The following is a 14,527-nucleotide window of genomic DNA, read 5'->3' as shown; positions in this document are numbered from 1 at the left end:
TAGTTCTTTTGCCTAGGACTTGAGCATGACTTCCATCACCAAAGGTCACATAGTCACCAACCTTTTCTTTGAGTATCTTAAACAGTGACTTATCCCCTGTCATATGGCGAGAACAACCACTGTCAAGATACCACAAACATGCATTAAACACCTTCAATGAGGTATGCACAAATAAGCTCACATGAAACAAACATTCTTGACCTTCAAAAAAAAACTCATTATCAGTTTTCATGCTTCTTTCAGATTGACCTTTCATTTTCAAACTCTCAATCATCTCACACAACATTCTATTCTTTCTTTTATATTTCTTAATCAATGATTTAAATTTAGATATGCTACTGTGTAAGACATGATTCTGATTTTCGAAATATTCCAGCATGTGAACAAATATCCTAGCATGTTTCTTAGTTTTTAACAACTCTACAAGATCATTGGTAAAACACCCTTCAGACATATGCATAGAGTCATTTTCACAAACACTTAAGCTACAATTCAGCATGGTATTATCCAACACATCTACCACAACACAGGGGTCTAGGATCACACTTAGGTAATAAAACCACAACAAGTGTACCCGCTCTGATACAAATTGAAAGTTCAAATAGTATAAAAACACTCTTGAACGTTTAGACCCCCAAATTACAACTTAACCAATTCAAGCATTATGTCAAACAACTAGTGTGTGGAAAATTAACATAAGCTATAATATGGAATTGGAAAAACTATCTAAGCCAAATTAAAATCACAACCCATAGCAGATAATAAAAGGTAAAGATAAAAGGGAAGGAAGATGCAAACACAAAGACAACACGCGATGTGTTATCGAAGAGGAAACCGAAGCCCTCGGCGTAAAACCTCTCCGCCGCCCTCCAAGCGGTAAACAATCCACTAGAAAATGTAGTTGGGATACATGGATAGCAATAGACCCTCCAAGCCTAATCTACCTAGTGCACCTAAGCCCTCCAAGCTTCTTGCTCTAACGAGGTTGCGCCGAACCTTTTTCTTTTCTAGCTTCCCGGATTCCGCTACTAGACCATAGCATCAACCAATGAAGATTGGTTCCTTTCTAATTGCTTCCCAGAACACCAAACAGCCCTTTCACAGTAATGGATATGGTGAGAACAAGGTTTTGGTAAAAAGTCTCTCAAGGGTTTGGCAATGGAGAGGAAGAGAGTTGAGGAATTTGAAGACGCACTTATGTAAAGATTGTAGATGAATCAATCTTGTTTTACTCTAGGGTTTCTCTCTCAAAATTTTCTCTGGAAGCTCTCTTTCTTTTGTGGGTATAAGGGGTATATATACTAGGGTGAGAGAGAAATGTGAAACGTCAGGTTTTTTTCAAAACAGGGCTGGCTCGTGGCTTGGCCTCGCGACTTGACTGAGTCGCGAGATAACCGTATGGCTAGTTGTCCTGTTTTGTCCTGTAGTGCTCCAGCTAGCATGACTGTTCACCTTCTGGCATGCTTGGCACGTGTGCTGCGTCTGGCGGCTTGCAGCCGCGAGTCACCCGCGAGGCCAAGCCGCGAGTCTCTGTTTTCTTGCACACTCTTGAGCAAACTTCATTCTATCTCACTCACTACCCTTACAACAAGCCCACCTAAATACAGGGTTACTAAATTCTGAAATACAAGCAAATTTGGTACGGAATAAAGTCAATTAGATGGTTGAATAAATTCAACCTTACAGGAGCAACCGAGAATATTGAAATACAAAATTTGTTAGTACTCCTGTTATAAATATAAAGCCGTTATATAGCAATATTTGGTAATTCATCTTATTTTTTTTTGGTAATTTCATCTTTAAGATAGAAGCAACCGAGAATACGAGCATTCACTTTAAGATAGGAGCAACCGAGAATATGAAATACAAAATTTGTTAGTACTCCTGTTATAAATATAAAGCTGTTATATATATAAAATTTTAAAATATATAGCAATATTAATTTTTTTTTAGTGAGAATTATAGTAATTTATTATAACCAAGTTTATAGTCAAACTTTCTCAATACAAAAATGATAATTTTGATATCCTAATTAAGTGACGAGGAACATGCTAATTAGCTTAATTGTTTTTCATAACTTAAAAACTTCCAAAAATATGTTCTCATTTTCGGTGACTCAAATTCAAAATTTAGAGCTTTGAGTTATAAAGACTGAAAACAAAAATTCAGCCAAAAATATGTTCTCATTTCCAAATTCATTGAAGATTTGGCAGTGGGTTAGTTGTAGGACTTTAGAATTGAGCGACAAAAACTAAGTTTTGAGTTACAGTTATGCTCAAACCAAGTACCCTCTACCATGTCGGCCGAGTTTACGTAACTCTTGTTCGTGGTTGGAGGAGTTCACGTGATTCAATTTGCTGTTGGTGGAGTGACACGTTTATCATGGCCTGCAAAGTGGTGCAGGAACATGCAAATGTTGTACACTTGTACTAAACCCCAGGCTGGAAAGTTGTGGAGTTAGTACCAGTGGTGTGGCTAGAAATTTATCATTGGAGGGCTATTTATAAAATTTTTTGTGTATGTATGAAATTTAAAATAGTAATATACAATATTTCATAACTCAATATGTGCTATAAACAACAATTAAATACATGTTAATTTTTTTCGAAGTGCTAAATACATATTAATATAGTAGTATATACTTTATATTTTAATCAAACTAATCAAGTACATTTATAAATTATAATGCCATACGGTATATAATATATTAATTATTATAATAACAAATAATGTATTAAAAAAAAAAAAAAAGCAAATGAAAAGTAAAGTAAAGAAATCAAAAGAACACAAATGAAAAGTAAAGTAATATGCACAAGAGCACTATACATGGGTAAGGGGTCTACGGAAACTTCAAACTTGTCTTTCACTCTTTCTTGTCTAGTTTTAGAGAATTTCAGCCTATGGTCACACTAAACTTTTACTTTTATGTTGTAAACACAAAACTGTAGTAGCATTAATATTACTTTTTCATTTACCAATTACTATTCATCACATCAGCCATTTGTAATATTTTTTGTAAAATAATTTGTATCTCTAGCATTATTTTTCTATTTAAATGAGAGTTATGTTTATTTTTAGACTTTCTTAAATATATATGTATATTATTGGGTATAGGAATCAAAATGATAAGGTTCTTTTAAAAATTTTCAAATTATTTATGATAATTAAAAAAAAAAAATATTCATTCATTTTTTTCAAAAATTTGGGGGGGGGGGGGGGGGGGGGGCAAGGCCCCCTTCAGTCCTTGTGATGTACGCCACTGGTTAGTACAAATGTGACACGTTTAATTAATGTTTGCTAGACTGATAGTTGTGGAATTAAATTTTTTGTCAGTCAAGTGATAGCTTTAGGATTCAATTATACATTTGGTTGCTCAGTGCTTGTAGCTCTAGCATTTAAAAAAAAAAATATATTTAGTACTTATTTTATCATAAAATAATTGAGTTATTTGGTGTAATTGTGTAACCACGAGATAAAGTAAATATTTTAATAAATAGTAAGTCACGTAATAAGTTATCTATTGTACATCATGTAACACATGCGTTTTGTCATTGGCACAATCACAATTTCTAAAGCCTAACTTTTACTATATTTATATAGTATATCACAAAAAATTTGATAAGTTACATTTTAGGATTTAAGATTTAAAAATGTCCTAATCAAGTTAGTAATTCTGTAATTTTACCATTATAACTTATAATTCTTATTTGTGAGACAAAATTTGGCATGGTCACATAAATGCTCCATCTTAACAAGCTCAAAGAATTTGATTCTCACTCAAAAAACAAAAAAAAAAAACAAAAAAACAAAACAAGCAGGCCTAAAGAAAATATCATATTGTATGGTCTCTTTTAGTTGATAATTGTAATTGTATGTAACAGTATTGTAACTACATTTTGGTCTTGGAATGTGGAGCTGATCAATGGCATTTCTCGTGAAGGCAACTGTTGAGCTAACCTTTTAACTCTAGCCAAGGGCAACAACAACAACTGGAAAACATACTGACCGACCTTTTTGTATTCATCCCTCTGGTGCGCCCAATGACGTATGAATCAAAATTTAATTGAGCGGTTTGGCATGGTTTTAATTCATTATCAGCCCTTTACTCACCACCACTTTCACAACCAGGGACGGAACTAAGCTTGGACTTTGTGGGGCAATGCCCCCCCTGATTTTTTTTTTTTTTCTAAAAGATATTAGTATATATATTGGTATTAATTTTAGCAATTTTATTTTTATAAAATTACACTTTGCCCTCTTAACAATATCATTGATTTTTTTAAGAGTAATAGTATAGTCACAAACTTTTCTACAATATTTTTGCAAAGTGTTGAGATAGCAAATTCTTATTGGTTTGTATCTAAGCTCACCATTTATATCATTTTTTTTTACTTATTAATAACACTCACCACATCATTAATTTATAAAACAAGTTTGTATCCTTCACATTTTTCTATTTTTAAAGGTCATAAAAAAATTATAGAACTAAAATCTAAAACAAAATATACAAGCTCAAAAACATTAGCACAACAACAAAAATTACTAATAGCAAACCTAGCTAAAAAAATTTAAGTCCAACCAACAAATTTTACCCAAAACAAACAACTTGACCCTTTTAAAAAATTTTAGTAGAGTAATTTTGTCCTTACCTAGCATCAAACATACACATCAAAGACCCAAAAAAAAAAAAAAAAAAAAAAAAAAAAAAAAAAAAAAAAACCTCAACGTCTAAGCAGCAAATTAAGTTGGAGGTTAGAGTTACCGCACGTAATTAGAGCAGCCCCTAACTCTAAGTCCTAACTCCGTATCTGTTCACAACCACCATCTACTCTTCATTTAACATACATAAATATATATCCCTCTGTTGCTGTAAATGACTTGGGCAGTCTTGTGGCCAATGAGACAATGGTGGTCTATTCAAAGAAAATCACGGTGAATTTTATTCCTCACGTAGCTCCCTGACATCTATATAAACTCTCCATTCCCTTCGTTTCATCTCATCAGCTACAAGATAGTCTTTAGTTTCTCGTTTCACTTTTTCCTTTCCACAGTTATAACCCTTCCACCAGAAAACCAAAGAATCCTGAACCATTTCTTTTCCCCATAGTACATATATATATATGGGTAGCGTCAAGTCTGACCATATGCCCAACCACACTTCTTCCTATAACAATAACCCATTAGACCCCGAGGAATTCAGGCGGCAAGGCCATATGATCATAGACTTCCTTGCTGATTATTATCGCGATGTAGAAACATACCCGGTTCTAAGCCAAGTTGAACCAGGATATCTCCGAAAACTCTTGCCAGAGTCCACCCCAAAAAATCCAGAACCCATTGAAACCATTCTTCATGATGTAAAAAAGCACATAGTTCCTGGTTTAACACATTGGCAAAGCCCTAACTTCTTTGCTTACTTCCAATGCACTAGTAGCATTGCAGGGTTTCTAGGCGAGATGCTTAGCACCGGCTTCAATGTGGTCGGATTCAGTTGGATTGCATCACCAGCAGCTACTGAACTAGAGACAATAGTCGTGGATTGGCTTGGAGATATGCTTCAGCTGCCAAAGTCTTTCCTTTTCTCTGGCAATGGCGGGGGTGTGCTACAAGGGACTACGTGTGAGGCCGTTTTGTGCACAATTGTCGCTGCAAGGGATCAAATACTAAGCAAAATTGGGAGAGAGAACCTCATAAAGTTGGTGGTTTATACTTCTGACCAGACACATAGTGCAATCCAAAAAGCAGCACAAATAGCAGGGATCCATCCAATGAACGTCAGAGCCATCAAGACTTCTAAGTCAACATCATATGCACTATCACCTGTCTCACTACGAGCCCAAATTTGCGAAGATGTGCAAGCAGGCCTAGTTCCATTGTTTTTATGTGCCACCGTGGGAACAACTTCAACAGCTGCCATTGATCCACTAGAATCGTTATGTGCTGTGGCAAAAGATTATGGAATGTGGGTTCATGTTGATGCCGCTTATGCCGGAAGCGCTTGTATTTGTCCAGAGTTTCGGCACTTCATTAATGGTGTTGAGGGTGCAAACTCATTTAGTCTCAATGCACACAAGTGGTTCTTAACCACTTTGGATTGCTGTTGCCTTTGGGTTAAAGATCCTAGTGCCTTGATAAAGTCACTCTCAACCAACCCTGAGTACTTGAGGAATAAAGCCACGGATTCAAAGCAAGTGGTGGACTATAAAGACTGGCAGATAACCCTAAGCCGAAGATTTCGTTCCTTGAAATTATGGTTTGTGCTTAGAAGCTATGGTGTAGATAACCTTAGGAGCTTCATGAGAAACCATGTGAAATTGGCCAAACTTTTTGAAGAGCGTGTAGATATGGATAAAAGGTTTGAAATTGTGGTCCCTAAAATTTTTGCCATGGTTTGTTTCAGGATTTTGCCATCGGCACTAAGTGAGACAGTATACAAAAATGGTAAGCTTGGCATCGTAAGCGAGGAACTTGCGAATGAGGCAAACCGCAAATTGTTGGAGTCCATTAACATGTCGGGCTGTGTCTTCATGACTCATGCTGTGGTCGAGGGAGTATACGTGATACGATTTGCCGTTGGTGCAACTCTAGTTGAGGAACGACACGTTATCACAGCTTGGGAAATGGTGCAGAAGCATGCAGATTTCATGCTAAGCACTTGGAAAGTACGACCTCTTCTCAGTGTCGACTTCAAGAATTTTGTTCAGACTGTTCCTATTCTACTTTGAAAAAATTTCGGATCATTTCGGTCTATTTCGGGTGTTTCGGGACATTTCGATAAATACCGGCCGAAATTCAAAATTTGACCAACATGAAGTTTGTGCTTTAAATAAATAAATAAAAGTTCTTAAAACCAAAACAAATTTGCATTTTGTACATTGAAAAACTTCAAAAGGAAAAAAAAAAATGAAAAGAAAAGAAATAAACAAAGGTACCTATACAATAAACTATAAATTCATTTGACATATTAATAAAATTATTAATTATTGTTGTTTAGTTGTTTCATAAATTTGTTTGTCTTTTATAAACTATAAGTTGTTGTATTGTTATTTCATTAATTATTAAATTATTAATTGTTGTTTAGCCTAACATAATTTAATTTGTTTGTCTTTTATAATGTATTGATTAATTAAATTATTAATTATTGTTTATTAGTTGTTTTCCTCAATTAATTATTGATTAATTAAATTATTGTTTATTAGTTGCACTAGCACACATAGAATCTATGTGCACATTATACTAAAAGAGCCAGCCATGTGCACATTACACATCCCATGGGCTGATGTGCACATCATACTGCTTTAATTATTGTTTACCCGCCCCATGTGTTCATCCAACCAAAGGATCAAACCAATAATATTCATTCTACCAAATGGTGCCACAGTTATTAGGATGTGACTCAATTAATTTAAACATATCCACCATCACCACCACCTTCGCCGGCAATGCCACCACCACAGACTCTGTTGGAGGGGCTCAAGGACTATGGCCATGAAGATACTTTTGCTCTGTGTGATGAGCTCTCCCCTGATAAACATGGCCTTCTCATCAAAGAAATCGAGATCATTTTTTACCCTTCCTCCCTCTAAAAAAAAACAAGTGGGATTAAATGAATGTTTAATGCCTAAATGAGTAGTTGCGGTTTCTATTGCTTTTTCTCTAGTGAAAAAATGTTGGAAAACAAAAATAAAGTTAGTGATTTAGAAATTGTGATTCAGGGAAGGGATAAATGCTAGCAATATTTATCCCTTCCCTGAATCTTGATAACCTCAGTTCAGTCACCCTCTAAAACTACCTTCTCAGCCCCTATTGTAGACTGAATTGAATTAGCAGCCAAGGCCTCTACGATTGGTATTACTTGGGGGAGACGGATCTGCTCTGTCATAGACGTCATTTCCTAGGCTTCTGTGTTACGGATCATCGAAGATAGCTCCGTAAAAATTAGCTTTGTAGTTAACCAAAGGAGGGTTACTTTCATCTTGACATATTTGCTAGGAAAGTTAAAGTTATATGTAACATACATAAATGGTATCTAGATTCAAGACTATGTGTCCGTTTAGGAATAGTTTATTTAATTGAAACTGAAAACTTTTTACTGAAAGTATTGTAGATAAAGGTAAAAGTTAGGTGAATAGTATAGTAAAATACATAAATAATACCAAAAAGTGCAGTGAGACTCATAAATAGTAGCAAAAATAAGCTGAAATTGCAAATAAACTAAAATTTTCAGCTTGTCCCAAACAAACACCATATATATAGTTCATGTAGGCCCAAGAAACTTTCTTGGAAGACCATAGATGGTACAACATAGGGTGCAAGCTGCATCCCTAGACATAATTTATATACCATACAAAATTTGGCTAACGTAGGACCAACATTTTTTTTTCTTTTTTCTTTTTTTTAGGGGGAAAAAAGGGACTTGTAGAGGTGTGCTGATCGTCAACCCCCACCCCTCCCACCACCGAATTTTCTTAAACCTGGTTATGAAGTGGATGAGACCACCGGCGTAATAATCGGACTTGCCACTAATCCAACTTACAACTTCCAAAATTATACGGGTGATGGATTATAACCAAGGACGGCTCCATGTTATGTTTAGGGTGTTCAAATGAATACCCTAACCTTAAAAAAAATATATATATATATATATATATATAATCTTTTTTGAAATATTTTTTTACCATAAATAAATAAATTTAACACCCTACAATATAGTTACAAAGACCAATAAGGGTAAACATAGTTTCAATAATCAATAAGTTGAGTAACAAAAAAATTCCTAGTGCAAAAATTCTTATCTATTTTAGCATAAAAACCTAATTTTTCTATTTTACAATACTAATTTTTTTAAAAATCCACATCAAATCTATTTTACACTATATATTATTAAAATATTATTTCTTTATCAATTGTTTACTACTCTCTCAAATCATCTCTCTCTATATACGAGTAAAGAAAGTATTAATAAATAAATTTGCATATGAACTGTAACCGTAAATATTTGCATAATTATTGTAACTATAAATGCATTTTGCACAATAATACATAAGTTGTTGTGTATAATGTTTGTGGTTGGTTGTACAAAATTTTACCCTCATGTCATTTTGATACAAACTAATATGAATACTCTTAGTGACCACCCAAGAAATAATTCCTAGAACTACCACGATTATACTCATAAAAGGATGGTTAAGCCACCACCATTAATGGACAACATAGGACCAACCTGTTTGACCAAAAAAGGAGGGTTAATTTCATCTTGACAGTTGACATACCTGATATCTACGTAACAAGATTCTAGACCACCCTTTCTCAAAAAAAAAAAAAAAAAAGATTCTAGACCACCAACTTCTACTTCTATTGTTCATGTCATGTAGGCCTGATAACTTTTTTGCCAGACCATAGATGATACAACATAGATAGGGTGCAAGGATACTTGGAAAAATTTTATACCATACGGTATTTGGCCAGCGTAGGACCCACCTGTTGGACATCGGGTTTATTTCATTTGACACATTTGGTAGGAATGTTAGAACTAAAGGTAACACAGTTACACTATATAAGTAATTCTTAGGTACTTTCTAAGTGGGTTGATATGATATTCTCTTCTCTCATTTTATGGTAAATTAAACTAATTAAATTTATAGTGGAGTCTACTACACACATGAGAGGAGAGAGTACCACGTCACTTTGCTTCAGGAGTACCTAATACTTTTCCCATGATGTCTAGGTAATTAGATTCTAAAACACCGACCTTGATATAATTCTATAGTTCATTTAGGCTGGTGAAAACATTTCTTGGATGACCGCAACATAAGGTTAAGGCCAACCAATCATCTTATCAAATTCATTCCTCTTGGGGGCTTTATGACATTTGTATATATAAGTGAAATGTCTATTGCCACATTTGTTGGGTTTTATAGAGCCTAGTTGTGTTTGATCCAGATGACGACCCAACTCGAAATGATGTTGCGTGGTTTTTAATGGGAGATTTTCTGAGAGAGAGAAAAACTGTACTGCCACACTTTGTATTTTTCCTTGATAATAGTGAAATCCCAGCAACTTTGTAGACGTAGGCAAATTGCCAAACCACATAAATATTGTCTTGTGCATGTGAATATTTTTCTTTGGCGTGTGTTTTCTCTATTTTGTTTCTCACGGGTTTGGGAATTTCGTGTTAATTCCCTACAACATTCACTTACACACATTACACACTTATTTTTTTTTAACTAAAATCACAATTTCCAAGTCACGATTTTTGTTCCAAAAGTGATGAGTATGTATACTATGTGTGTAAATGAGTATGTGAAATAGACATTGCTCTTAGTATAAACTTTTAATTTCCTTCATTTTATATAATCTGCTACAAATATTGAGATAGTCTCTAGTTTTCCATTACACTTTTTTCCTTTCAAAATAATAACCTTGCCACCATAAAACAAAAGAAGTTCGAGCCATTTTTTTTTTCTCTATATTTCTATATGAGAAATGTTAACGGGCACTGTAAGGTACTTTTTAAGGATGAGTTATTGTGGAGTCCAGTTAATAAAAAATTGGCATGAATTGATGAGAGATGCTATACGATTGAAGTAATAAGTGAAACTCAAAAGTTAGCTCCATTGACTTCGCACCCTCTAAAGGTACCAAATTCGTAAGGCATATTCAACAAGGGAATACCGCATTTAATTGTGACCCTACAACTCAGAAGTTAACTCCAATAAGGTCAAACTGATCATAGCCCTTGAATCTATATTCATTGGTACAATTTTTTTTTTCATAAGAGAATCAGTGTGACAATCAGAACAACATGTTTTGAAAACACAAAGAAGCCAAAACAGCGTCGTTTTGAGACGACACATTTATTTAGGATCAATTAGAGATTGTAAAGGATCATAATACGAATGAATACAAAGAGATAATACCATTTAATTAATAAGGATAAATTTAAGAAAAAAAATAAAGACATTTACATTTGAATGCCTAAACTTCTTAATAGTTAATACATGGCAAGGAAGATTCAGCCTAGGCTTCTATAACAAAAGAGGTTTTGGGCTTGGAAACGTGCATTTTGGGCTTTCAAAGTGGAACCAAGTGTGCGTTTGGTTCCACTTTCTTAAGCCAAAACGCAATTTTTCCTACTGAAAATCCAAACCGCGTGTTTGGTAACACATTGCAAACACACTTTGTAGAAAAATCACTTTTCCAAATACAAAGGAGGCGCACAAGATTGTGTGGCAGCTGGGGAGTTGCAATTGCAAAAAGGCACGGTGCGTTTGCAATATTACCGTTGGAAGGTTTAACTAATTTCTCAAATTGCCCACTATTTTTCCTTAAAAGCCCAATTTTAACCCCTTTGTTTAAAAGATAGATTACTACACAGAGCAGCCCCAGATCACAGAACTCACAAATCTACAATATTTTTTTCTGCTCCTTTATGCTACTACTGGGTCCTTTCCTCTATGCTTCTTCTTCTTCTTCTTCTTCTTCTTCTTCTTCTTTTTCTTTTTAGTTTTTTCTGTTCCTCTGTGTTAATGCTAGGTCCTTTCTTCTATAAATTTGATCTCAGAAAACTTTTTGAATTCGGTAGAGTTTTTTATTAAAGGAAAATATGGAATAGAGAGAGGGAGCGAGAAAGATTTGTGTGTGTCACAGGGTCAATTTTTCTTTTAAAATTTCTGCCTGTGATGGCACTAAGCCCCTGACTTAGTCTCAGCCAACACACTACACACACACACACACACTGTAGGAACACTCAGAACAGAAGTATGAAGGGAATTCACACACACATTGCACACATAGTATTTACAGGGCACTAACTCCAACCCTTATTACTCAATATCAAGCACAAAGGAAGCTTGGAGAATACACACGAAACTCTCTAAGCCAAAATTACACACTCTGCTTTTGACAGCCCCAATAGCCATAAATGCACAGAAATAACTGTCGAGCAATTTCTGCCAAGTAACTGCCCCTTGTCTAGGACTTGCTGCCACATGTGGTCTGACTTAGGACACCTGCAACTGATGTTGTCTTGGCCTACTCTCCACGTTTCCAGCCTCTACTCAACAGGTCTAAACATCCAACAAGCTAGGAACTACTTGGTAACTACCGGTAACTGTTGCTGCACACTTTATACATGCTAGCCCATATCTCAGCACATCATGAGGCCTCTACCCATGCTCCAGCAACCCACACACAATTGTTCCATCATGTTTTAGAAGGCTTGGCCCCTACCCAAGCCCTTCTCATCAGCATCACAACCCACACAGCATGCCCATCTACAGCACATCAAGTAACTGTCATCAGCCCACTCATACAAGTCCATGCATTCTGCCAGCACCAACTAGCCCAATGTCTTACATAGCATATCATCATCACAGTAGCCCAGCACTGCCTTGCACTCAAGCCACCAAGCCTACAAACAGAGCAACCATTAGCCAAGCCACCAATGCCATGCACCATCTCACAGGGTCAGCACCACCTGCTGCTACCCAACATCAAAATTCGTCTTTGCCCACCATGGCCCTCCTCTGCCATAGCCTCGGGGCATCATGTGGAGCAAGATGCCTCCACATGCTGTCCCTCATCATGCTCATCATTCTGAATCCAGCAAGGAGACTGGGCTTATCCCCCTCAAAGAGCAGTTTGGAGCTTCACTAAATAGGCATGAGGAGCCATTGGTGTCTTGAGAAAACATTGAGCCAAGTGACTAACTTGATGTTGTCCAAGCACTCCAATTCCTCATGCCATCATCAGCAACTCGTAAAGCTCCTAACAAACCACCCCCACCAGAAGAAGCCGATGTCCTCGTCGGTAGGATATTCTTAAATGCCTTCACCTCTTTCTCAAACTGCCACAATGTAGATGCCTTCTCCCAACTCGCTTCTGATTCAGCCGCCCCTTTCCACTTCACCAAGTAGTAAGTTATCATATTTCCTCCATTTTGATAACCTGTCACCTTCTTATCGAGAATTCTATCCATTTCTCAATCAAACTGAACCATGACAGTAGGCGAAGCACACCTTGCCTCATTCCTTGTAGGATCTTCTGCATCCCCATGATAAGGCTTTAAGAAGCTCATATGAATTGTTGGGTGAATTTGCAATCTTTTTGGCAGCTTCAACTTGTAAGCCATAACACCAACTCTCTTTACAACCTCAAATGGACCATTATATTTAGGAATTAAACCTCTGTGAATTGCCTCATTTCTGAACTTTCTCTAAATCTGTGGAGTCAGCTTCAAGAGCACCTTGTCCCCAACTTGGGACTCAAAAGGCCTCCTCCCTTTATCAGCATATTTCTTCATTCTCCTTTGCGACAAGCTATCTTGTGCCTCCTGCATCAGTTTTTGCTTCTTGATGGAAAATCTATACGCTGCAGGACACGTGCCCCCTGAACGCTGCTTGGCAATCTCATGAGGTGTGAGAAGCTGCTACCCCATAGCCAACTCAAATGGACTCATTCCAGTCGATGAAGACTTATGCAGATTGTAGGAAAATTGTGCAGAATCTAACAAGTCTAGCCAATTCTTCTGGTTGGCAGTCACATAATGCCTCAAATAGTCCTCCAACACAACATTGATTCTTTCTGTTTGCCCATCTGTTTCTGGGTGATTAGTAGTCGAAAACTTCAACTCTGAACCCATTAAACCAAACAGAACAATCCAAAATCAACTAGTAAATTGAGAGTCTCAATCGCTTACAATATCTTCAAGTAACCCAAAGTATTTCACCACATTTTTATAGAACAAATCAGCATCTACCTCTGCTATACATGTACTCGGTGCAGCCATAAAAACAACATACTTTGAGAATCGATCAACCACCACGAAAAATGAACCCATCCCCTTAACTTTTGGCAAACCAGTAATAAAATCCATTGAAATCGAAACCCATGGACTTTCTGTTATAGGAAGAGGCTGCAGCAAACCTGCTTCCTTTTGAGTTAAGCCATTGTCTTGCTGGCAAACTAGACAAGTCTTCACATACAACTCAATATCCAATTCCATTCTAGGCCAATAGTAAGAACGGGACAGTAATGCATACATTCTATCCTTACCCAGATGTCCTGCTCATTGTGGATCATGAGTTTCCTTCAGTAAGTCTCTACGGATCTTCCCATTTGGAACAGATAGCTTGCCACCCTTGGCATATAGCAACCCATCCTCAAGCTAATAATGCCTCCCAAGGCCTGCAGTCACATCCTGCACCAGCTTCTAATAGGTAGCATCAAGCTTAGAACTTTCCTTCATCTTGTCCACAAAATCTGACTCAACTCTAGTCAAGGCAGCCACATACTCTTGCACTTGTTTTTGGCTAAGTGCATCTGCTACTTCATTATGCTTGCCTGGTATGTGCTCCCACACAAAATCATACTCTTGTAGCAACTCCTGCCACCTCGCCTGCTTAGGTGACAACTTCTTTTGTGTGTTGAAGAAGGTATTGGCCACATTGTCTGTCCTTACCACGAACTTAGGCTCTAGCAGATACACACGCCATGCCAGCAAACAAAGCACGCACTACAACAAAAG

The 14,527-nt window shown here is 36.5% G+C and overlaps 1 protein-coding gene across 1 annotated transcript; it reads left to right on the top strand.

Moving 5' to 3' along the window:
- Positions 1 to 5,017: 5,017 nt before the first annotated feature.
- LOC115953605 (tyrosine decarboxylase 1-like) lies at positions 5,018 to 6,849 on the top strand. The gene has a single exon (XM_031071342.1). The coding sequence runs from the start codon at positions 5,121 to 5,123 to the stop codon at positions 6,723 to 6,725; it is 1,605 nt and encodes a 534-aa protein (XP_030927202.1). The 5' UTR covers positions 5,018 to 5,120; the 3' UTR covers positions 6,726 to 6,849.
- The last annotated feature ends 7,678 nt before the right edge of the window (positions 6,850 to 14,527 follow it).

This window comes from Quercus lobata, chromosome 7 (genome assembly GCF_001633185.2).
Source record: "Quercus lobata isolate SW786 chromosome 7, ValleyOak3.0 Primary Assembly, whole genome shotgun sequence".
Classification (NCBI taxonomy): Eukaryota; Viridiplantae; Streptophyta; class Magnoliopsida; order Fagales; family Fagaceae; genus Quercus; species Quercus lobata.
This window is presented reverse-complemented; position numbering and strand designations above follow the sequence as displayed.